The sequence below is a fragment of the Bidens hawaiensis genome, unplaced genomic scaffold (genome assembly GCF_021521415.1).
Source record: "Bidens hawaiensis isolate Kalapana, Puna unplaced genomic scaffold, B.hawaiensis_p1.1 tig00046624_1, whole genome shotgun sequence".
Lineage (NCBI taxonomy): Eukaryota > Viridiplantae > Streptophyta > Magnoliopsida > Asterales > Asteraceae > Bidens > Bidens hawaiensis.
Window position 1 is genome coordinate 103,295 of NW_027498305.1, and position 24,104 is coordinate 127,398.

The window sequence follows — 24,104 nt, forward strand, 5'->3', positions numbered from 1 at the left end:
ATTTCAAGTCTATGAAACAAATGGTGAAAAATAATATGGTCGTTGGAATGCCAAAAGTTGATCAAGAAAATCAAATTTGTGACTCGTGCTTAGTTGGGAAGCAAACGAGGAAACCGTTTCCGAAGTCGGCGACTTTTAGAGCAACCCGAGCGTTGGAACTAATTCATGGAGATTTATGCGGGCCCATTACTCCTAGTACCATAGCCGGAAATAGGTACGTGTTCGTCTCGATAGATGATTTTTCACGTTTCATGTGGACTTTTTTGTTGAAGGAAAAAAGTGAAGCGTTTGATACCTTCAAGCGATTTAAAGTCATGGTGGAAGCGAAAAATAGTGAGAAAATTAAGACGTTTCGAACCGATCGAGGGGGAGAATTTACTTCTCGTGATTTCATTCGGTTCTCTGAAAACGAGGGTTTTATTCGGCATTTAACCGCTCCATATACACCTTAACAAAATGGTGTTGTCGAGAGGTGGAACCGCACAATATTGGATATGAATCGAAGCATATTAAAAGCGAGATAGGAATGGAGGTTTGCAATCCTGCTCAAATTCCATTGCATCCGAGTATAAAAGTTTCTAAATTTGAAGACGAAGAAGATTTTGATGCTACGAGATATCGAAAGATTGTCGGGTGTCTCCGGTTGCTTTTACAAACTCGTCCCGACTTGGCGTATTCGGTCGAGTCGTAAGCCGGTACATGCAAAGCCCGAAGCAATCTCATGCAACTCTTATAAAGCAAATTCTTCGTTATATTCGAGGTACTCTCAGTTTTGGTATTTCTTACACTCGTGGGAAAAACGTGTTAGTTGGTTATAGTGATAGTAGCCATAACATTGACCAAGACGATGGCAGAAGCACTACTGGGCACGTGTTTTATCTTGGGTCTTCATCAATTACTTGGTGTTCTCAAAAACAATGTATAGTTGCACTCTCATCGTGTGAAGCAGAGTACATGGCGGCAAGCGCAGCCGCGTGTCAGGCGGTTTGGCTAAGAGACTTGATATGTGAGTTATTCGACAAGGAAATTCAAGCAGTGGTGTTACGTATCGATAATACATCAGCAATAGCACTCGTGAAGAATCCGGTTTTTCATGGAAGGACCAAACACATCAAATCTCGGTTTCACTACATTCGAGAGTGCAACTATCGCTGGACCACTGGACCACCGCCAACCATCGCTGCCAAGGGATTTTAAATCAAGTAATTGAATAAACTAATAAAATACGCAATCTTTTAACTTCAAAAAACTAAATTTTATAATAAACATTGAAGTAATTAATAAAAGGAGCTTTGTAATTACCTCAGAAAGGGCTGTTGATTGAGCTAGTAATATGGACCTCCCAATCTTAGTGTAAACATATTCGTGCCCAGATTCCTTTCAAGTCCAAGAATAATACTGAAACCTAACATATTATAAAAAAAGAGTTGGATATTGGACGTGAGATGAAATAACGATTCGAAGTCGGTGAACCCATAATGAGAAATTCTAACAAAAAACCTACGAAATTTAGCCAAAGAAATGAGAAAAACAGAGGGCTGATGCTCAACGGAGCCAATCATGAAACTGTTGCTGTCCGGCACCACCGAGGGTTACGAATCAGAAACCGATAACACCACAACCAATTTATGATGAAGTGGAGAGGGACCGGGTGCCACCAAGGGTTCTGAATACAGACACGATTTAATCAGAGACCACGTATTAATTATTTTTTGGATGGTCTTTGTCATGACTCAATGGCTATACCTATAATCGTGGACCATTTACTGACCCATACTCGACAATTAATGAAAGGTAACTACATCTAACATAAATAGGGGACGACAATAAGGATTTCAGGCGTGTCCTCTTTCCTCACACTTACATTCTGATAATACTTATTCTCACATTAGAAGTTGGTCACATCGAATGGTTTGATTTGCAGTGATTCAACTAGCTAGAAATATCAGGACCCATACCCGTGAAGTATCTATCCAGAACTGATCTGTGACATACTGACATGGATTTGATTTTTTATTTAACAATTAATATATAAAAGAAAATTAATAAACTGAAATACAAATAAGCTAGAATAAATGAAGGAAAAAAAGGTAAAGTAAAGTCTAATGGTTCCAAAAAATCCCAAGTGAAGTTTAGATGAAGGTATACAAGAAAGGTACAAGATTCATTCTATCTTTATTTTAAAAATTGGTGTTTATATATATATATATATATATATAACATCTTCTTATACTTCAAAAAACCACAACTCAAAATCTCTTTTGTTCTAACAACTTATTCATTAATCTCCTTCAATGGCTGCCATGCGACCCCGCCCTGCCCGACAAGGTCATTAACATTCATGATCACCTCAAGCATCAATTAGATCAATGCAATCACCATATAAGTAAGACAAATAATTAATATGATAATTTACTTACCAGTGTAGATGCATGCGTCACTTAATCACTATATATTTTGAAACTAATATTGATGATCAGATGAGAAGAAGCAGAATGAAGCATACCTAACGATTGTGCGTGTCATGGAGACTCCGCATCTTGATAATACAAAGCCTCTCAAGCAAGTGATTTACATGAAAGATGATCTACTACCATTATACGAAAGAGCTACAAAGAATCGGGTGTGTGTTCATTATTATTGTTTATTGTTAGCACATTGGTTTTATTAAAGATCATTAGTTATAGCGACTAATAGTTTGATCAAAATTGACTATTGTTGCGAGATTAGGTTAGCATCAATATACTAAAGAAGAAGACGGTGTTGTTTCTCATATCGGGCCTTGACTTGCCACCAGAAGAGCTATCAGTTCTTGACCAGATGTACCTAGAGGCAAAGCTACACCCAGAAAGACCCGAGAGCCAGTTTGAGGTGGTATGGCTCCCAGTGGTGCCCAATCATATGGCCACAACATGGACCCAGGAAAACCAAAGTGAATTTGAGGCATTAAGAAATATGATGCCATGGTATTCACTGTTTCACCCCTCGTTGCTCGATCCAGCGACGATTAAGTACATTAAGGATGTGTGGCAATTTAAACATAAACCATTGCTCGTGGTGATAAATTCTCAGGGGGAAATCGTCAACACCAATGCGCTATACATGATATGGATATGGGGAAGCGTGGCTTTCCCGTTCACTAGCATGAGGGAAGAAGCACTTTGGCGTGAGGAAACTTGGAGGATTGAGTTGCTTGCTGATTCAATTGAGCCAAATATTTTCACTTGGATACGTTAGCGTAACTCATATTTTATCTTAAACTTAACAACATACGTACATTTGTCTTTTTATGGGTTTAGTGTTCAGAGTTTAGGGTTCTGCTTTACGCAAACACACAATTTTATCTTAATGTTAATAGCATAAGTACAATTTTAATTTTATGAGTTTAGTGTTTAAGGGTTCTGCTGTATATAAAGTAATGTAATTTTGTTGACAGGTTGCTGAAGAAAAAATACATTTGTTTGTACGGAGGAGAGGATTTGGAGTGGATTCGTCAATTTACATCAAGCGCACAAGCAATGGCCCGTAAGGCTGGAATCCAACTCGAGATGTTATATGTCGGGAAAAGCAACCCAGGGGAGAAAGTGAGAAAAAACAACGATATAATCCGAGTTGAGTCTTAGCCACGTGCTCCCGGACCTAACTCTAATATGGTTCTTTTGGGTTCGACTAGAGAGAATGTTGTACTCAAAACTTCAACATAGGATATCATTAGATGAAGACCCGATTCTACATGAGATTAACATGATGCTTACATATGATGAAGATAATCAGGGTTGGGCCGTGATATGTCATGGGTCGAACGATTGGATGAGAAGGTCTGATGGTCTCGCGATTTTAACGAGTATTAACAAGTATAGTGAGTGGCAAGATGAGGCACAAAGCAGGGGTTTTCTACCGGCCTTAAATGAGTATCTTGAGGCAAACACGCTCCCGATGGCATCTATTTCAAGGTTTCCTACACGAGGTGACCGACACATGTTCTCCTCCTCGGATGACAATGCCATGATGAAAAACATACTTGCCACACACGCTCCTGATGGCACCTATTTTGATGTCAAACCACTTCTTCAAATCATTGAAGACATCACGTATAGAGCCAATCTAGACACAGGCCATCATGTATGTTTTTTTATATGTACTTTGTTTATAAAATCATCCTAAAATTGAATATTATTGTTTTTTATTTGTAGCGTACTCAACCGGAAATAGATGCCATAGTTTATAGTGTGGTCTATAACGTTAGTCAGATGCTTGAAGCCATGGCATTCACGACTAATAAGGTTTCATGTGATATCAACGTTAAATATATTTATAAGATGAATGGCTATAAAGTTATAATATATTATACATATATAGGGCAAGAGCGTGTTTTATAATCAATAATATGTTGAGAACCACGTGTAGGTTTCCAGCATAGGCACTGGAAGTGACGACGCACATGAAACCACCACAGGGATATTCCACATGCTTTCCCACTACGAATGGGATGTAAAAGCAATTATTACACTAGCGTCTTTCTTGGAGAACTATGGCGAGTTTTGGTTGGTGGTACATTTGTGCGTTCGAATCTGCTTGCTAAGTCCAATGCCTACCTCAAGCAAATCCATGATGTGCTCGAGCGGGATGAGGCTCTCAAACCAAGGTTTGAGGCCGGCACTAACCTCCTCAAAGCCATGCTTGGCTTGACTCATTGCGTTGTTCGATTTGAGGATCTTCCCAAGCAATACATTAGCCCGGATACTCCTGAACTCATTACGGCCCTCATTACAGCCACCACTCTTATTCCCACTGCGGTTTGCTGGATCATTCGAAGCATTGTCGCGTGTACTTCTATTCTCATTAATCTAATCGGAATGGTGCATGGGTACGTTTTCATCTCATTCGATCTTTGTCCATTATACACTCTATAGAAGTATACAACATCACTGGTAGAAAACTAGAAAATTGTGATCGAAATTTACAAACAAAAAAACGGTCACAAAATTAGCAACTAGTTCGCAACTGGAATCATAGCTAGTGCATGCAGAATGCAAGATCAAGCACAATCAAGACAACATAATGAAAAATAAATAAATAATGACATTTTTTAACATGAGTATGTAATAACATTGTTACACTACTAATAAATTGGTAATTTCCGACCAGACGTTTTTTGAACCTTATTTCAGTCGTAATCGGTCTCAAATGGCCACTTTTTTAGTAACTTAATTTCCCTTACAAATTCTCAAGAACCATAAATAACACATTTTAACATAGGCATATCACCACGACCACGGAAGCCTGGGAGCTATCAAGTTTGGCTCACAAGATCATCAACATTCATGATCACCTCAAGCATCAACTAGATATATGCAATCACCATATTAGTAAGATAATATATGCTAAATTAGTATGAGCATTTAGTGATAATCACTAGATTTTGAAACTAACATTTGATGATTAGATGAGAGGAAGCAGATTGAAGAATACCTAATGATTGTCCGCGTCATGGAGACTCCATATCTTGATAACACAAAGCCTCTCAAGCAATTGATTTACCTAAAAGATGATCAACTACCATTGTACGAAAGCAGTACAAAGAATCGGGTGTGTGTTCATTATTCATTGCTCGTACATTGGTTTTAATAAAGATCATTAGTTATAGCGGCTAATAATTTGATCAAAATTGAATCTTGGTGCGAGATTAGGTTAGTATCGACATACTAAAGAAGAAGATGGTGTTGCTTTACATTTCGGACCTTGACTTGCCAGAAGATGAGCTATTTGTTCTTGACCATATGTACCAAGAGGCAAAGCTAAACCCGACAGGAGCCGAGAGCCAGTTTGAGGTGGTCTGGCTCCCGGTGGAGCCCAGTCATATGGAAACACCATGGACCCAAGAAAACCAAAGCAAATTTGAGGGGTTAAGAAATATGATGTCATGGTATTTAGTGTTTCACCCCTCGTTACTTGATCCAACAGTGATCAAGTACATTAAGGAGGTGTGGCACTTTAACCACAAACCGTTGCTCGTGGCGATGGATCCTCAGGGGAGGATCGTCAACACCAATGCGCTACACATGATGTGGATATGGGGAAGTGTGGCTTTCCCGTTCACTAGCATGAGGGAAGAAGCACTTTGGAGTGAGGAAACTTGGAGGATTGAGTTGCTTATCGATGGAAGCATCGAGCCACAAATTTTCAGTTGGGTACGTTAGCGTTACTCACATTTTATCTTAATCTAAACATGTATACATTTTTGTTTTATGGGTTTTTTAGAGTTTGGAGTTATGCTTTATGCAAAACGCCAAAACCACATTTTTATCTTAATCTTACCAAGAGAAGAACCATTTTTTTATTTTATGAGCTTACTATGGTTCTGCTTTATATGAAGTAAAGTAATTTTGTGCTAGGTTTATGAGGGAAAATACATTTGTTTGTATGGAGGGGGGGATTTGGAGTGGATTCGAAGATTTACAACAGTCGCACAAGCAATGGCTCGTGAGTCTGGAATCCAGCTCGAGATGTTATATGTTGGGAAAAGCAACCCAGGGGAGAAGTGAGGAAAAACAACGATATAATCCGAGCTAACAATCTTAGCCATGTACTCCCGCACCTAACTCTAATATGGTTCTTTTGGGCTCGACTCGAGAGCATGTTGCACTCAAAACTCCAACACAGGAAATGATGAAGACCCAATTCTACGTGAAATTAACGTGATGCTTACATATGATGGAAATGATCAGGGTTGGGCCGTGATATGTCGTGGGTCGAATGATTGGATGAGAAGGTCGGATGGTGTCACGGTTTTAACGAGTTTGACCATGTATAGTGAGTGGCGGGATGATGCATAAAAGAGGGGTTTTCTACCGGCCTTAAACGACCATCTTGAGGCAAACCGGCCCCTACATCATTGCAACCATTTAATCTTACGGGGTACCACCGGGAATTATGTGTCGGAGAGAGTTGTTTGCGTGCATGCGGGCGGTCAATGGAGAGGTTAGTATTGTACCGATGCTGCACTGACTAAGTACGATTATATTATGCTTCTTGAATTGAATTATAGATTGAGGAGATATCGGTGACTCGTGAGTATAATATGTTACGACTAAGTGGTTGGTTGTTTATTTTCAAATTGTGAGTATAATGAAGTTGTACTTGGCTCTTTTATATATGTTTTAATAATATTGTACAAAAAAACAATTTTTTACTAGATAAAAGTCTAAAACTGTTTAAAACTCATGTTGATTAAATATTGAAACTAACTTTTGTTTTATCTCAAAAGGTGACCGGAATGTACGGTGTTTGTGGTGCTCAAGAAACTCAACTTGAAAAAAAAAATTAATAAAGAAAGTTTTTTATTAGGGGGGGTATGACGTTGAAAATGTTGGGCAATAATGATGCACATTGAGTTTTTTTCAATTCATTGGATCTGCAAGACTTATATAGACTGTTTCTTTTAAAGTATAAGAGAATGCATAATTCCATATGCAATTATTTTTTATCGGATTACTAACGAGTATTTTTCTGTAACAAGACTAACGGTGTTATGGATCGTGCTGTTATCTTCAATAGCATGGTAGCAAAATATTTTTGCAACAACTACCGAACTTAACATCAATTGCAAAACTAAGTAAATAAATAAATAACAAGCGTATTCAATACCGTTTTTCTTTTATTTTTCTAACAAGATCAAGTACATGATGATAATACACGACTCGTGCAGTGTATGTTTATTGTTTATCTATTGTTCTATTCTTTGTTAATTAATTAATTTATTTACAAAATGATATAATAGAAATACGTAGAAATGGTACAACTTATATCACACATGATTGGTCAACATGCCCTGCTTTAATAACAAGCATTGTTTAGAAAATATTACAAGTGCAAATTGCAAATGTTGTTTGTTGACCTATGAAGGTGTTGGCACATGACCACTAGCTTGATACTAGTAATGAAGTTTGTGTGCATCTTTCTTAATTCCATTTTTTGTGGGTTTACGTGACATTTTAATATTTTATATCTTTATATAATACTTCTTTTGTCACATTCTTTATGGGATTTTGCTAAAAGTGCTAAAATAGTATATCTAAATTCATATTATATGGATTGACAAAATTGGCTTATAAAACCAGCTACATCATGCCAAATGTTGGATTTATTGTATAGTTTGATTTTGAATAGTAAGAGTCGTATTTTGACTATTAAAACTATACAACTAATAAGAATGACGCGTTATTTCTTTCAAATTCAAATCTATTATATAAATCATTTGGAGTTTAAACGTTTAATACATTGTTGAAGAGGTTTCGTGTACGACTCACTGAACCCTACTCAAAAAATTTACAGCCTCTGGGCCAGAAAACCAAATGTATCAAAAGCAAAAGGGAGAAAGACATGTTGATTCTCTAAACAAGCTTTCTCGTGTTTAACAACTTTGTCTGATTCAGCCTTCAACGCAGCCTGACCCACAACAAACTCACGGTCCCTGAGCCCAACAAGAGAAGACACTCCTGTAAGATCCACACAAGCGTGTTTCCCCCCTGCCCACCCGAACACAAGAATATCAGCTGGTCGTAAAGTAGACCTCCATTCAAGAGGATCCGTGAGAAAGTTAACAGAGGCCTCCTTTTTAGCAGAAATCTCTGCCCGTTTAAGAACATCACACAAAACATCCCTAACCAAATCATGTTTGTACTTAAAGCCGGGCAATTCTTTGCAATGCACCGCATGGTCTCAAAAAGAATCCAAACAGACCTTGCGACAAATTGGGCAAGGCTCGTCAGTCTGGAACATAGGTATCAAAGGGGGTAGCGGCGCAGCTTATTGCCCGTTTGTCTGTCATTTTATTGTAAACGTTTTCTAAAAATGGAAGTAATATTTTTTACATATTAAAATGGTGTAAATATATATAATTATATAAATCATGCATGGTTGATTCTGTTTATATACAAAAACATATTTACTGTAACAAGAACATTGTGAAGCTTTTAATTAGTTGTGCTAGAACAACAAGAACAAAACAATGGTTATTGTAATGTACAAAAGAAACAAAAACAATTATAGTTGTTTTCAAGAATATGTTTCTTTTATCCCACAAACATAGTTACTTCCGCCCTACCAATCATTTCATTCAATTCTCTATAATTTTATATTATCCTAATTAATTATGTAATTAACCAATTAAGTTATAAAATATGATAGTTTAACAATTAATAACCTTATATTAATCAATACAAAATAAATGTATCATGAACACGAATGTACGCAGGCCGTGCCATACTCAAGCTTGAAAATATACGAGTCAGCTCACCTCAACTCAAAATCTCTGTAAAAACAAGCTCGCTTCAACTTAAAGTTTATTAGAGCCAATTTAACTCAACATAATTTCAACCGAGTTTCTTTAATTGAGTTACAAGTTTACAACCCTAACTATGAAATCAAACAAAAACCTAAACACAAATTAAATAATGTAATTGGTAAGATAAATAATAGTAGCTAATCATGAGAATTTTGTTACAAATTTCAATCTTCTAACTAAAACACAACAATTAATCTTGAAACTTTTATTGTATTCATAGTTTCATTTTAATAAGAGGAGTTGACATGGGACTGTTGAATTTCAAAACCTCAACTTTCCATATCTTAATTTCCCCTTCAAAGCTCCCACTAAAAACCTTAATCGCAGTTACAGATTCGGATTTTGTAATCTTTGAATCCGAATCTGCATCCAATGATCGAATTGGTTGTTTATGGCCTTCTAATACAGTCATACTATTAGAGACACACCCAGGTCCCCCAGTTATTAATCGTATATTTTTAATATCTGCCACCAGTGATCGAACTGGTTGTTTATGACCGTCTAAAATGGCCAAACAACAAAACTTCCCCACAACTCCACGTTGCCAGATCCTAACCGTCCGATCAGCCGAGCCGCTGAACAACAAATCCGAGACGTTGATCAAACACAATATCGCCTTCGAGTGACCACGCAATGCACCCGTGACCGCCATATGATTCGCACTGTCTTCCTTCTCCCATACTAATATCGAACGATCACACGCGCCCGAAAATAAGACGGAACCGACTTCGTTTAGTGCTAGTGCATTCACTGCTGATTTGTGCTTCTCCAACGTGGCAATAAGTACATATTTAGTTTTGGTTTCGGTTTCTAAAATCGGTTTCGGTTTCCCCCAAACTTTAATCCGCCTATCGGCGGATCCTGTATAGATTGTCCCGTCCACAGCCACGACGACCACGTTAATCGCGTCGTCGTGTGCTTTAATACTCTCCACACATCGAAGACTCGAAGTTTTCCATATCTTCAAATACTTATCCCATGAAATCGAACACATTAGCTCGTCGTCTATCTTCGCTAGTCCAGAAACAGCGTCGTGGTGCTCGATCCATAGTCGTCGTCTATGACGGCGTACATTGACATAGTTCTTTTTAAAAACAGATCGGAGCAACCGATCTTCTAGCGTCGGTAGTGTTCCGACCTGTTTATGCCGTGAGTTCCTGGATGGGCCATCCATCACGGACAATTTATGTTTATTTTCCTTTAATTTCCAAACTCGGATTTTAGTGTCTTGGTGAGATGTAAATATACTTCCATTATGAAACGTTACGGACTTAACTGTACCTGATAACATTTATTTGATCACATAAAAAAATGTCAAGAAAAAAAAAGAAAATATGATTTTTATAAACAATCATTTGATATGAAGATTCTCTATATGTTTTATTAAATTTCAACAAAATGATATAATGTAACATAAGTTGATAATACTGAATTACTGATGGTACAAGAGACAGAATGTTACATTTATTTTATTTTTTCAGTTAATTTTCATACCCAAATCTTATTGTCTTGATTAGATTTAAATAACTAAATATACATAAAGAAAACCTTTTTATATCTTTTATTAAACTTTAACCGAATAATATAATGTAACATGATATATCATTATGTTAAAATATGAAGCGGACAATATTTATGGTACAGGAGGTCAGATGTTAATTACCTGATGCAGATTCTTTGACGCTGAATGTGTCCATTAGCGTAAACGACGTTGTGTCGAATACGTGGATGAGGTTTCCGGTAGCGGCGTAGAGGAGGTTATTATTAACCGCTAGGAAGTTAACGTGTCCGGCCAGGGCGGGTTTGAGGGAATCGATGTAGCCGTGGGAGACGGCGAGGTTTAGAGTTTCGGGTGAGAGTTTTTGTAGGGAAGGAACAGAAGGTAGTGTTTGAATAGAGAGGTTGCTATGTAGGCTATTGTAACTAGTGTCAATTGATGGACTTGTGGTTATATCCGACATGATGCTGCTTGTGTCGGAGAATAACCGGTTAGGTGTTGGTTGTTTAGATTTATGTGGTTGTTTTATGGTGATTGTGTCGTCGGTGGCGGAGCAGGTGGAGAGAAGTGAGCGGAGTTTCATTTTTCCGGCGACCGGAGACTAATAGATTTCTATTAAGTGTGTTGGTTAATGTAAATGTGGATTAATGTTGAGGCAAACGAAGGTAGCGATGATTTATATATAGAGCATTGAAATTCCCATAAACGTGGATATATTCTTTTTTTTTTCTCTTTTACTTTAAAAATATTATTAACTCTTTAAGCTATCGACAAAATTTTATTGTAATTTATTATGTTCTTCATTTTTATGATTTTTTTTTTCTATTTTACCCTTTCTCCGTCTAGTTTTTAATTTATATACATAAGTATATTTCATACAAGTTTAATAGCTTTACTGTTATAAAACTTGGTTTAGTAGTTTTTTTTTATAATATTTATAAAAAAAAAGATAGGTCTAAAGTTAAAAAAATAAGGTTGGATGACTTTTTGTGTAGAATAATAATAAAACTTGTTAAATTCGTGCTAACCTTTTCTTAATTCATAACTAACAGAAAAAATAAAAGTAAAAAAAGGAAATATAATTTTTTTTATTTTATTTTCACAAGGAATAAAATAAATTAGTAAACATATATCCGGTATTTGTATTTGGGTAACATTCTTAAAAACTCACATTTAAACATTATTTTAATTAGTTTTTTTAGATAAATTTAATTAGAATCAAAGTTAAAACGTTATAATTCAAAGTAAAATGACCATTTTCTTAAAGCGGGCATATTTTTTTCATAACAAAAACTTCAATTACATGATTTTTAAAAAAAACTGCATGGTAAACATACCATAAGGACATAATTTAAATCCATTGTAATGCTTTAGATTTTTAATAATTGATATATACAGGTGAAAATGGCATGAAAATAACTGAATTTTGTATGATAAAAAGCTTCAACGTACAAATTGCTATAAAGCTCAGTTAGGTAAACATACAATAAGCATGTCTTATTTAACTGGTTTATATAATTTGGTATTTGACATGAAGCTACATGAATTGGTTAATTATAAGTCATAATCGACCGGTGAAAGGTGCATTGACTTTCTATTTGAAACTAGAAATCTTGACATGTTTTTCGTCATGCTTGTTTTGGTTGATTATCCATTTGTCGACGTCTTGTCCTAAGAACAAAGATAATTTGTGTTGTTATGCGTTGTCTAGGTCTTTGAAATTTAAAAATGGTGTAGTTCGTTTTCAAGGGTAAAGGCAATTTTTGGTATATATAAACTAGTCCTATAATTTGGCCATGTCAAAGCCGTCTTGGATTAATTAGTAGTGCTACTAAATGGAAACTCTTTCATATTTAATCCCTTTAAATGTTTATTTTAATCCAAAAGTGCAACTAGTCTTTCAACTTGCCATAATATATTTCTTTTCATGATGATTTAAAACAATGATAATGATTTATATCAAAGAAAACACACAAGAGCTAAAACTTGGCATATGAGTTTTAAAATACATAGATAGATAATGTTTTCATTCAAAAGAAAGATAGATAAATATATAGAGTAAACATTTATACATAACTATCGTCAATATTATAGAGTTGTTTTATATCATTTGTTTTTAATATTCATTTATTTTTTGAAATTTTATTTTTTCTATTGTGTGAAAGTTAACAATATACTTATGGTTTGATGATAAATTGTTCCACAAATAAATAAAATATATAACCCGGTTTAAAACCTATATAAGTTTGATGAGACCCAAGACCCGTTTATTTTTTTTTACTTTAAAATTGGTTTTTTAATTATAAATAATACATATATTTTCTAAATAAATCAGATATTAATTTTTAGCATATCCCTACTTTATAAGATTTTTATATCAAATATTTGGTGAGGTTAGTTTTTAATTTAATGAGATGTTATAACCCGTTTAAGAAATTTCTGGGTTTGATGCGACCCATAACCGTGAATTTGGGTCAAATGCATGAGAAGCCTCCATATAAAAATCAAGCAAATCGGGTGACTCGAAAAAGGGGGAATCGACCACATCACGACACGTAGAATTTTTATGATTTCGTTTATATATATTATAGATAGATGAGTAACATACATGGTGTGAGCTAAACCCTATAGGTATAACGATTAAAGCAATAAATACGGGTGCTTATGTGTATTTTACCAAGAATGGTTTTGTACTAAACAACTATATATCTATGCATACGGTATAGATTAAATAAAACCACTAAAATACTTAAAAATTTTACAACGGCACTTTTTGAACATAATATTTTCATTTAAATATTTTCATTTTTTTTATATGTTATAATCTTTGCCAAACCCAAAACAAAAATTAATTGTAGCTCGCGAAAATAGATGCAACTCGTTCATCATCTACATATACATGCACCGCATATGCATGATATGTTTTTTAGGTTATATACTTAAAATTGGTTGTTTATTGGTATTCTAATTGCGTATTAGTTATGACTTATATTATAAATGATTCATTATAAGATTTGGTTGGAGAGTGGAGACTAACTAATCATGATAAGTAACTTATATAGTTATTGTATACTTGCTGTCTACACTTATTAAACTTTTCTAGATTATAAATTTAACGTCCATTAAAAATGTATATATATCATATGTATTGATGATGACTCCATGATATATATTAATTCTAGGAAACTGCTAACAAAAACGACAACACTAGGTTTTATAAATATCAAAAACATGGATGTCGTATGACATGACGATACTTTTGCATGTTAAATCTTTCATAGAAAGTGAAATCTGGATTTATTTTCCTAATAATTTAATATTAAATAATTAGTTAGCAGTAAACCAATAAGAACACTTCGATAAAGCCATGGACGTGGTATCTTTTTGTTGGTTAGGCAATGATATTATATATGTAATAGTGTACTATATAATTTTTAAGCAAAGTATAACTGTTTTGTTTGCTATCCGATTATTCACACACTTCCTACAAGATAATATAGTTAAAAGTTTGAGTTTTAAATAAGTGACTAATAAGAAAAAAAGTATAGTATTATAGCAAAGAGCTAGCAGTCACTCACATGTTGTTTAAATGTATCTAAGTTCAATTCGTATAATCAAAATATTGTATGTTTTAGTTCTAACTAAGTTAAGGTTGGATAACTAATAAACAACCATGGAGTTAATCTGGTAGTTGCACTTAACCGGAGCTTGAAGCATAATGCACAATACAAGCTATTTTGACTATACAAAGCGCATGGTATAATCTAAGAACAAACGTTTATGATATGTAGATTATAAAAGAAGATGAGTGAAGACTAAAAATTATTTAGTCTATTTGTGATTGTTTCGTCTCTTCTTGATTTAGCTCAATTAGGGTTTCCATCTAGGTCCGTGTTGGATCTGTTGATAGTTGTGAGTTTATACGAGTTTGTTACAATGATGAATTTCGTTTGACTGTTATATCTTGTGTGTCTATTCTTATTACTTCATCAAGCTGAATCGATTTAAAGTTTTGTGTTTGTTTGGAGTTTTAGATTTGCTGAATCAAGTGAATATTGTTGAATCAAGTTGAATCGAAAACGCCAGAGTGGCCAAGGCCGAAAAAGAAATAGGAAGAATGGGAAAAGATGGCCATGGCAGTGGGGCAGTCGGTTGCTCCGGCGTGTTTTTCCCACCAAACAACTTAGTCACAAATAAACCCCATACATACGTCACTCATCCTAGAACACGATTGAAAGCTCCAAGTGTAATGTTCCTCACATGACCGCCAACCCTAGCCGAAGCCGAAGCCAGCCCAGCAGCCCCAGGTGGATGCATGAGCCAGTTGCGCAAACGACGACAACAGTCACCTTGAATGTCACACAAACCTAATAAATATATAGGTTTAAATATATAGCATCGCGTCTCAAAGTAATGGTTAAATATATGGCATCGCGTTATTGTATCGAGGATCTCAATGAAGACTTATAACGATGCCACATACGCACCAAATAAGTTCATTTTGCAATAATCATTACAAACTTACCAAAATTAAAACGCCTGTCAGTTATTGGTTAAGTTTGATTCTCGAAATTTTTAGTATTAATATATAATATTGTTGAATCGCAAAGTCGGGGTTGTCACATTTTATAATCCAATCTCGGCTTGCCAAAGTTAAAGAGCAACATTGTAATTTCATTTTTTTTCAATGTTAAAATAAAAGGTAGAAAAAACAAAATACAAATCGAAGGCATCTTTTTTTTTTCTTTTTGTTTATCTAGAACAAACAAATCAAAGATGGAAAGGTTTTAACATGTAGTAAGTTACTAATTAACTAACCCAATTACCCAACAAATTAACTTGTTATGGTTTTATCACCATTATCAATAGAGTTATCATACTTATATAACTAATCTTGTTTTTTTTGTTGTAGTCTCATCCATATTTATGTTGTGTTATTTTCGTTACACTACACGTGTGATGGTTATATACTAACATATTTTTAAATCGAATTGATAGCCAATGTATTATACAATATATCACGAGATGACCTAAAACTATTAAAAATAACGACAAGGAGATAAATATTGCCATCGCCACACCGAACAAGTACCTACTAGTTAATAGGGGTGTTCAAAGTCGGATATCCGATCGGATAGTGAATCAGATATCCGAAAATCTTTAAAAAAATAATAAATATTAAAAAGTTAAAAACAATACTAGTTAAAAATATTTTAGATATCCGAAATATCCAAAAAATTATCCGATATATCCGAAAGTTATCCGAAATTTATAAATAATATTATTTATTATTAATAATTAAAAAAACTATTTCGGATAGTTTGGATATCCGAACTATCCGAAAAATTTCCTAAATCAGTGTCTAAATCTGAAATCTAGGATATCCGAATTTTCGGATAATTCATATTCTGATATTTTTACACCCTACTAGTTCATAATAAACGAGCTAAGCCTAGGTAAAAAAGCAGCCGAGCTCTCATGAGTTAAAATCCGTCACGCGTCGATTGAAAATTAGGTCTCAGATTCAGGATCTGATCGAAGATGGTGAACATGACGACGTTCTTCGGTATGTCACTTGGTGCATTTGTATTCTGGCAGTCAATGGACAAAGTTCACGTCTGGATCGCTCTTCACCAGGACGAAAAGGTTGATTAATCACTCATTATTCATATTAATAACACCTATCTATTTATAAACATATTTATATATATATATATAACTATCTATCTATGCGATTGTGTTGTTCAATTTCGATTTGCATAATATTATAATCTAGGGTTCCAATTATAAAACTCCTGGCTAAAACAAATTCCAATTTTACGTAATTCGCTGCGGAGTTAGTCGAGATCGGATCGATAAGAAGCTCGAAATGAGCCGAACTCGAGCTCGAGCCTAGTGTATATATTATTCATACATATGTATTAATTTTGTACTGTGTGGTCGAGCTCGAGCCGAGTTTTGGCTCGTTTAAGGTTTTTCTCAAAATATATTAAATTAATTAAAAACGTATATAGGTTAATTGATAAATAATGAACGAGTCTAGCCTGAGCTTGAAAAAGTAACTCATGAGCTGAGCTCGAGCTTTAGAAACATAGCTTGAAACAAGCCGAGCTCGAGCTCTATTAAGTGAAAACGAGTCGAGCTCGGCTCAGATCGTTTACAGTTTACACCCCTGTTTTGGACTTCTATGTATTAAGTACTACACGACATCAGGCCGAGCTTAGGCTCGTTTAAGGTTTTTGTTATCAAAATGTATAAAAATAATTTGAAACGTATTTAAGATAATTTTTAAATAATAAACGAGGCGAGCCTAAGCTTGAAGAAACAACTCACAAGCTGAGCTCGAGCTATAGAAAAAGAGAGAGAAACAAGTCGAGCTTAAGCTAGAAAAAACTACTCAACAGCTGAGATCGAGCCTTAGAAAAAGAGCTTGAAACAAGCTGAGTTCAAGCTTTCACACGTCAATTGTCAAAACGAGTCGAGCTTGAGCCTTGTTGAGTTCGGGCTTGGCTCGTTTACACCCCTAGTGTTTACGATAAGACAAGTAGTTTATGACTTTATTCTATTGTTAAACAAAATGTTTGAATTTTGGATTAAAGATTGAAATTAGTGCTAACTCTATGGATTGGAGAAAAAACAGTAAAATTTTTATGCTAGCTTGTATCCTGTTTCAACTCTGAGACCTAAATCTGGGCGTGAACAGTATATTAATGAATTTAGTTATACTGAATAGTTTCAGATAAGGTGATGTTAGTTATTGTTTTCTAGGGTCTAGGGGTTTGAGCAAACAGATTACTTATTTTGTTCTTTGCTACTAAGATATTTGAACTAACGCAATGCAAGGTTATTATGATGAATCTAGTTTCTTCAGTCCTATTTATTCAGTCACATCTTGATTGGTACGTATACGGTTTTGGGGCATTTGGGATTTCTTGTTGAAACTGTTTATTTGATTATTTGTAAGTGAAATAAGTTGCCTTGAATTCAAGTGGTTTAAGCTAGTTTGTTGTGGTTTCCAAACTGCTTATGTTAAAAGGCAATAAGCTGATAAGATACCGGTTTTTTTAAGTAATCCTAAATATCTGTTGAGTATATGAAATGCAGAATATGTCTCTCTAATCAATGTTAAAGTATTGGTTTTGTTACAACGATTGATTAGACCGCTTTATCATTTACAAGTTTCAACCAATTCTTTATAGCATTTCTGTGTGTAGACGTGATACAATTGGTATCAGTATCTTTATGTAAATATAATGAACACTTTTAGTTTTTTGTTATAACTATTGCTAGTACCTCAAATACTGCTTTTCTGAAGTCGGCCTATAATTAAGTTGGAAAATTTGGAGCTTTCCCTAACCGAAAACAATTTTTAGTTACAAGCTCAAAGGTTGAGGACATATACTATAAATTGAAAGTTTGGGATTTAAGTATGTGTGAATCGAATAGGGCCGATAGCATATCTGTGCAGTGTATATGTTTGACGAAATTGCAAATGCTTCCCAAAGGAAACACGTAGTGATGTTTCTAGACTATGATGGGACGATCTTCTTAATCGTCAACTATCCCGATCATGCGTACACGTCTGGTACGGTAATGATTTGACTCCAATCAAGGTTTACACGCGAAAACGATCAGATCTTCTTGTTCTTTCATATGCAAATGCAAGCAACAGTCAGAAAGAAATCTCCGTTGCATGCTTTCCAATTGTTGTTTCTCTAAGATGCGTAGATAAAGTGTATAACTTTTAGTTTGACAAAGTTATACATATTATTTACGTATATTTCAGTAACAATTGATGTTGATCGCATCTGTACAAACGATTAGATCGGTTTTTGCATGTGATTTTTGATTGGACTCGGATCAGTACCGCATCAGACATGTATGCAGGATCGGGTCATTGACGATTAAGGAGTGTCTCATAGTAGTCTAAAAGCATCACTACTTGTTTCCCTTTAAAAGTGGTTATAATTTCCTCGAACAAATGCAATGCGCAAGTGTGTTGTCCATTTTGTTTTATTCACATATGATAAGATCCTAACGGACTGTAAGTATCATGAGACGTTTGTTTAACTTTTAAAAGTTCAAATGTATTCACATGGCAATTTTGAACTATTTATATAATTGGTTCAGTTTTGGTCCTTTTGTTATCTGTAATAATTCAGAACAAGTACAATAGTCGTAAAAAGATCAACTTAACAGAAAGCGGGTCATAGGTGAGCCTGTTTCAACGGGTACCAGTTTACTGTCTACCCAAGCCTGTTAACTAACCCACCTGACCTATGTATGACCTTCATGGAGTTTGAGTGATGATCGGATACAAGTGAGAACTGAACAACAGCATATAATAGATTGTGTGTGTACATCTGCAGAAAGAAAGAATGGAAAAGGAAGCGGAGATCAGGAGAGTGAGAGAGCAGTTGCTACAAGAAAACAAAGAGAGAGGCCCGCTTGCTTGATTTACATAATCGATCAATTTACCGGGTCGTTATCGTCTATGATTTCCCCTCCAAAATGTTGTATCCTCAGGACATAACTTTTGTATTAAGAAGATGCTCATGTTTGTTCGTTTGTTGTTGAATAGTTTGTCTTCTCTATAATAGCTACTTTGTGCTGGTAAATTACTTTGCTGCACAAGGATGGATTTCTACACCTATTACTTTTTAGGGGTGTGAATGTGTTTAGTTTTGAGCTCGGTTCAATCTGAACTTTTAGCGAGCCGATTGCAAGTGGCTCACGAGCGATTCAACTTGTTTACAACTGTACTATTAGGGATAGTGTTGTAACAGATAATGCTCTATACGGACGTAAACCTACATATTATAACATACAATCATACATTGTCCTATTTGGATGTATACCGAATCATGCAAAATGTAGTTTTCTAATTGTTCTTTTATGAGACGAAAAACAACTTTAGAGATATGTACAGAAGGCAGATATTGTCTTCTGTTATTATGAGAACTAAATGTACACTCCACATGCTACCAATCTACACAATCAGTCAAATAATCATATGCTGATATTCAACACATATTATAAAAACTTACAATGGGCTTTCCGTAAAGTTATGGGCCTATGGCTCATGCAAGGTTCTTATCAACATGAGAACTTGGTGGCCCAACAAGTGGTCAAATTAAGCCATTATAAGGTGGACGTTTTCTTTTTAATTTATCTTTTACTTTTTTTCCTAATACACACACTTTTCAGTTTTAACACATAATTATTACATTATATTATTAAAGTTATGTGTTTTTTTTTTCTTATAATAGAATGACAATACTTAAAAAGATATATAATTAGGTAACAATGAAAATAATGTTATTTAATCAATCAACAACCCGAACTTCTAGTTTCCCTTGTTGAGGTAGTTTGTACTTCCTTTCGTATTTTAGAAACTAAAATCCAGATAGATTCTTAGATTCATACAACGAAGTTGATTGTATGGCGCTTTAGGTTGCTTTACGAGTACAATCTACTAAATGATTGATCGATAAAGAAGCTTTCAGTGTGAAAACTTTCTATCGGATATGGCAAAATATCGATTCCATAGAAAGTATCTTCTTAGTTCATATTCTACTGCGGCTGTGGCTTAGAGGCTGGTAACTCGTGTAGATTAATGGTAATAGCGGGTAATGAGATAACTGATCGGCTAAAGTTCAAAGATAAAGCTCATGGATGTAAAGTTTATAAAATAAAAAATGGGGTAGCACATTAATCTGACTACACTTTGGTTTATTTGAAAGACAATCAAAGCGAGTTTATGAAATCCTGTATCATGTCACATATTAATTCATTACTTTAATGATTCATTAATTTATTTGCAAAATATTATGACATCAAACAATTACCAACTTAGTTTACGCATTGCCAACTAAGACATTATGCAACATTCAAGTTTTCTAGCATTAACTATAAACCATCGCTTAATAATCATTTAATTACAAAGATTTACTAAGAAACAATTACTTATTTTCTCTACCATTAATTATTTTCGGCTTTTCAAAGTACTCAAGTACTAAATCATTAAATGCAACCTCTACTATTAAGTTTCATACTAAAAGTATTAAAATAATTAAAACCCATTTATAAAAACTTCAAGAAATATAGAAATAAAAATATATTTATTAAATATAATATAATTTTAATAATAATAATAATAATAATAATAATAATATAGAGTCCTTCCTACTAGTAATCAAGCCCATCCATGCACAGTACAAAACAACACATCCCCATAAATACACTTCAAATCAACCACCTCTCTCCGCCGCCGGTGGTGGTGGTGATTCTGCCGTCTGATTCATATCTTTTACAACCAAACTATCATCATTATTATTATTATTGTGGTCAGAAGATATGGTGTGTGTCAAATCATGACACCCAACTTCTGCTTCTGAAGGTGATGTGATAGAGGCAATGCAGGTGACGCTTACAACCGGTATAGTCTCCGTCATTGTCCTGCCATCACGCGGCGGTGAGAATACTACCGGCATGTACTCCTCCGGCGAATCAGGAAACTTTGAGTTCTTGAAATGTTCCTTCAATGCATCTAGACCCTGTATTTAAAAAACCAGTTAAACCGGTAATATCAGGTTTTGCATATCAGGCCAGTATTTTAAGTTCGGTAATTTTAGGCGGTTTGCTAAAATATCGAGACGGCGGTATTTTCTAACATACCGGTTTTAAGCTCAAGAGATTTTGATATTCTACAGCCCGTATTTTTTAAAAATTACTGTTAGCATAGTGATTAAATTAAAACGAGTAAACTTGTAAGTTATTTTTTTGAAAATCAAGTGTATTTGTATTATTTTCTATTATGGGTTCTATTTCATTATAGAATCATATATTTTTATATTAGTTTTCAATTAATGTTGCATTTTTATGAAATTACAGGGTAATTATTCACCTCGGTTGAACTTTTCGATACAACCTGATTTAACTGGTTGTTCCATTTTTTAGAATAATCCGGTACGTGTTAAAAACCGGTTTTTAAAACATTGCAAAATGCAAATAACACCTGTACACTAGATGTAGATATTTACATACATACTATTTGTAAAATATAAATAATACCTGTACTTCAGGTGTAAATATTTCAAAATAACATTTATTAATGTATGTAATAATGTTTACATACTATTTGTAAAATATAAATAATAACTAAAACTATTATTTCAAAATAACATTGATACAATGCAATCATATTTACATATATATATATATATAAATGTTTACCTGTACTCTGGCATAAGAGATTTGACATATTTTCTTGGAATTAAAGACCTCCCAGTTTTGACGATCAAAAGCTTTGTATAACCTCCATGTCGCCTCCGGAGACGTCATGTTCACGAACCCATATCCGACATTGCATTTATTCCTGTCGAAAACCGAATCTCAATACTCTCTAAACGACATAATTTCGCTATTCAAAAAGGACTAGCAACACATTCTGTTTCAGACTTTTTCAATACAACACTACTCATTTAAATGGAAAAAAATATAATTTAACGATATTATTCCAACGTACACAAAATCGATCGGTAGATAGACAAAGTCGTAAGAAGACACCGGTTGATTTTCGCTCTCGTTGCATTGAATGCAATGGTTGTCCAACATGTTTAGCAATAGTTTTAGACTACAAAACAAAAAAACATGTTTTAAGTTAAAGTGACATGTTATATATTTTGATAATATTATTAATAAAGAGTTTTACAAAAATAACCTGTACTTATTAGGAATGTTTTTGATCATCACAGTTATCTTCAAAACTGGAAACAACAGCAGCATCAGTACCACCTTTAATCAAATACCTTGGATCCGCATTTTGATTATATCGGGGACCCTTCCACGGCTTGCTTCGGGCAGCAGCATTCTCGGGTGACTTGGGGTGCTTGTAAACATTTTTCTTTAAAGTGACATTATTACACAATGGTTTGTTTTGAACTTCATGGGGTATAGTGTTGGGAATGTGTTTATTATGCTTATTAATATTAATTAGTACATTCCCAGTACTAGGACGAATGAACTCTACCACCACCGGCTTACTGTCAATTTCACGGCCTTGGTTGCGTCTCTGGTGTCATAAAACTCGACAAACTTTTGGTGTTTTTCCGATGGAATTTCACTAATTTCCTTCACATCCCCTGAAAATAATAATAATAATAATAATAAAATTTTCTTCAATGGAATTTTAGTAAATTTATTCACATTCCCAGATAATAATAATAATACCAACAATAATAATTTTTTTCAATGAAATTTCACTAATTTTCACCCTGATAATAATAATAATAATAATAATAATAATAATAATAAATAATAATAATAATAATAATAATAATTTTCAATGAAATTTCACTAATTTTCACCCTGAACCTTCAGGTCCCCTAAAGATAATAATTTTCACCCTGAACCTTCAGGTCCCCTTAAGATAATAATAAGGGCAGGTTTTACTATCTAAAAAATTATAAAAGATTGAAAAGGATAATAAAAATAAAACAATAATAATAATAATAATAATAATAATAATAATAATTTAGCCTATAAAATCCGAAATTTATGACCAGATACAAAACAACAAAAGTATCAACATCGTCAGATATGTATGTTCAGATACATTTGAAAGCGACATGTCCAAATAAGTTATTTTTCATTACAATTTTTAACATTTATTAAAAATAAAAAAAAAGGTTAAAAAAAAGAATTACCAAAAGATTTAAAAATATCTCTAACAGCAGCCGTAGATACGTCTGAATCCAAAGTAATAACAACACCGCCTTGATTATACCTGTCGGGGAGCCCAGCCGCAACCGGGTACGCAAACTGTGCCCAAACCACTTGACCCGAAACCAGTCCATGCGCCTGCAGTGCAGGCGGTGGACCGGCAAAAGACCAGACCATGGGTCCATCAAAATACTGCCTAACACGGCATTCTTGTTGCACGTGTTGATGTTGAATATTATTCAACGCGTCACACGCGTGTCTGATGTCATGAAAATGAACAGTTAATATCCCGTCTCTAAATCTGTCCATCTGTACGGCGCGGACATCACCAAACAGCTCTAGGTCCCGCCGTACAGTGGATTCACTCACGTGCGTTGGGACTGATGTTAAAACAAGTGCACGTGTGGGTGTTGGTGGGATTATTATTGGTAATGTGTAGTACACATTATTATTATTATTATTATAATAAGTAGGTATGAATTCTTGGGCGGTGGGGTTTAAGGGTGGCGGAAGGCGGTGAACTCCGGCTTCGGCCAT

The 24,104-nt window shown here is 34.5% G+C and overlaps 2 protein-coding genes and 2 pseudogenes across 2 annotated transcripts; 2 read left to right on the forward strand and 2 right to left on the reverse strand.

The window, feature by feature from the left end:
* Positions 1–3,785: 3,785 nt before the first annotated feature.
* On the forward strand, positions 3,786–7,012 carry LOC143596483 (protein SIEVE ELEMENT OCCLUSION B-like; annotated as a pseudogene).
* A 2,518-nt stretch (positions 7,013–9,530) lies between these two features.
* Positions 9,531–11,427, reverse strand: LOC143596478 (uncharacterized). The gene is made up of 2 exons (XM_077075243.1): positions 11,010–11,427; positions 9,531–10,627 (listed from the first exon to the last, which is right to left on the reverse strand). Exons 1-2 carry the CDS (start codon positions 11,425–11,427, stop codon positions 9,561–9,563), a joined length of 1,485 nt encoding a protein of 494 aa, XP_076931358.1. The 3' UTR covers positions 9,531–9,560.
* Positions 11,428–16,384: 4,957 nt separating this feature from the next.
* On the forward strand, positions 16,385–19,330 carry LOC143596479 (uncharacterized). The gene is made up of 2 exons (XM_077075244.1): positions 16,385–16,490; positions 19,214–19,330. Exons 1-2 carry the CDS (start codon positions 16,386–16,388, stop codon positions 19,298–19,300), a joined length of 192 nt encoding a protein of 63 aa, XP_076931359.1. The 5' UTR covers position 16,385; the 3' UTR covers positions 19,301–19,330.
* Positions 19,331–21,094: 1,764 nt separating this feature from the next.
* Positions 21,095–24,104, reverse strand: LOC143596474 (protein terminal ear1 homolog; annotated as a pseudogene).

Bases quoted from the DNA above. Each gene is read 5' to 3' on its own strand.
- LOC143596479 (XM_077075244.1), top strand. From the start codon at position 16,386: ATGGTGAACATGACGACGTTCTTCGGTATGTCACTTGGTGCATTTGTA. The intron at 16,491-19,213 runs GTTGATTAATCA...GTACATCTGCAG, and splicing joins CTCTTCACCAGGACGAAAAG to AAAGAAAGAATGGAAAAGGA.
- LOC143596478 (XM_077075243.1), bottom strand. From the start codon at position 11,427: ATGAAACTCCGCTCACTTCTCTCCACCTGCTCCGCCACCGACGACACA. The intron at 10,628-11,009 runs GTAATTAACATC...AAATGTTATCAG, and splicing joins CGTCAAAGAATCTGCATCAG to GTACAGTTAAGTCCGTAACG.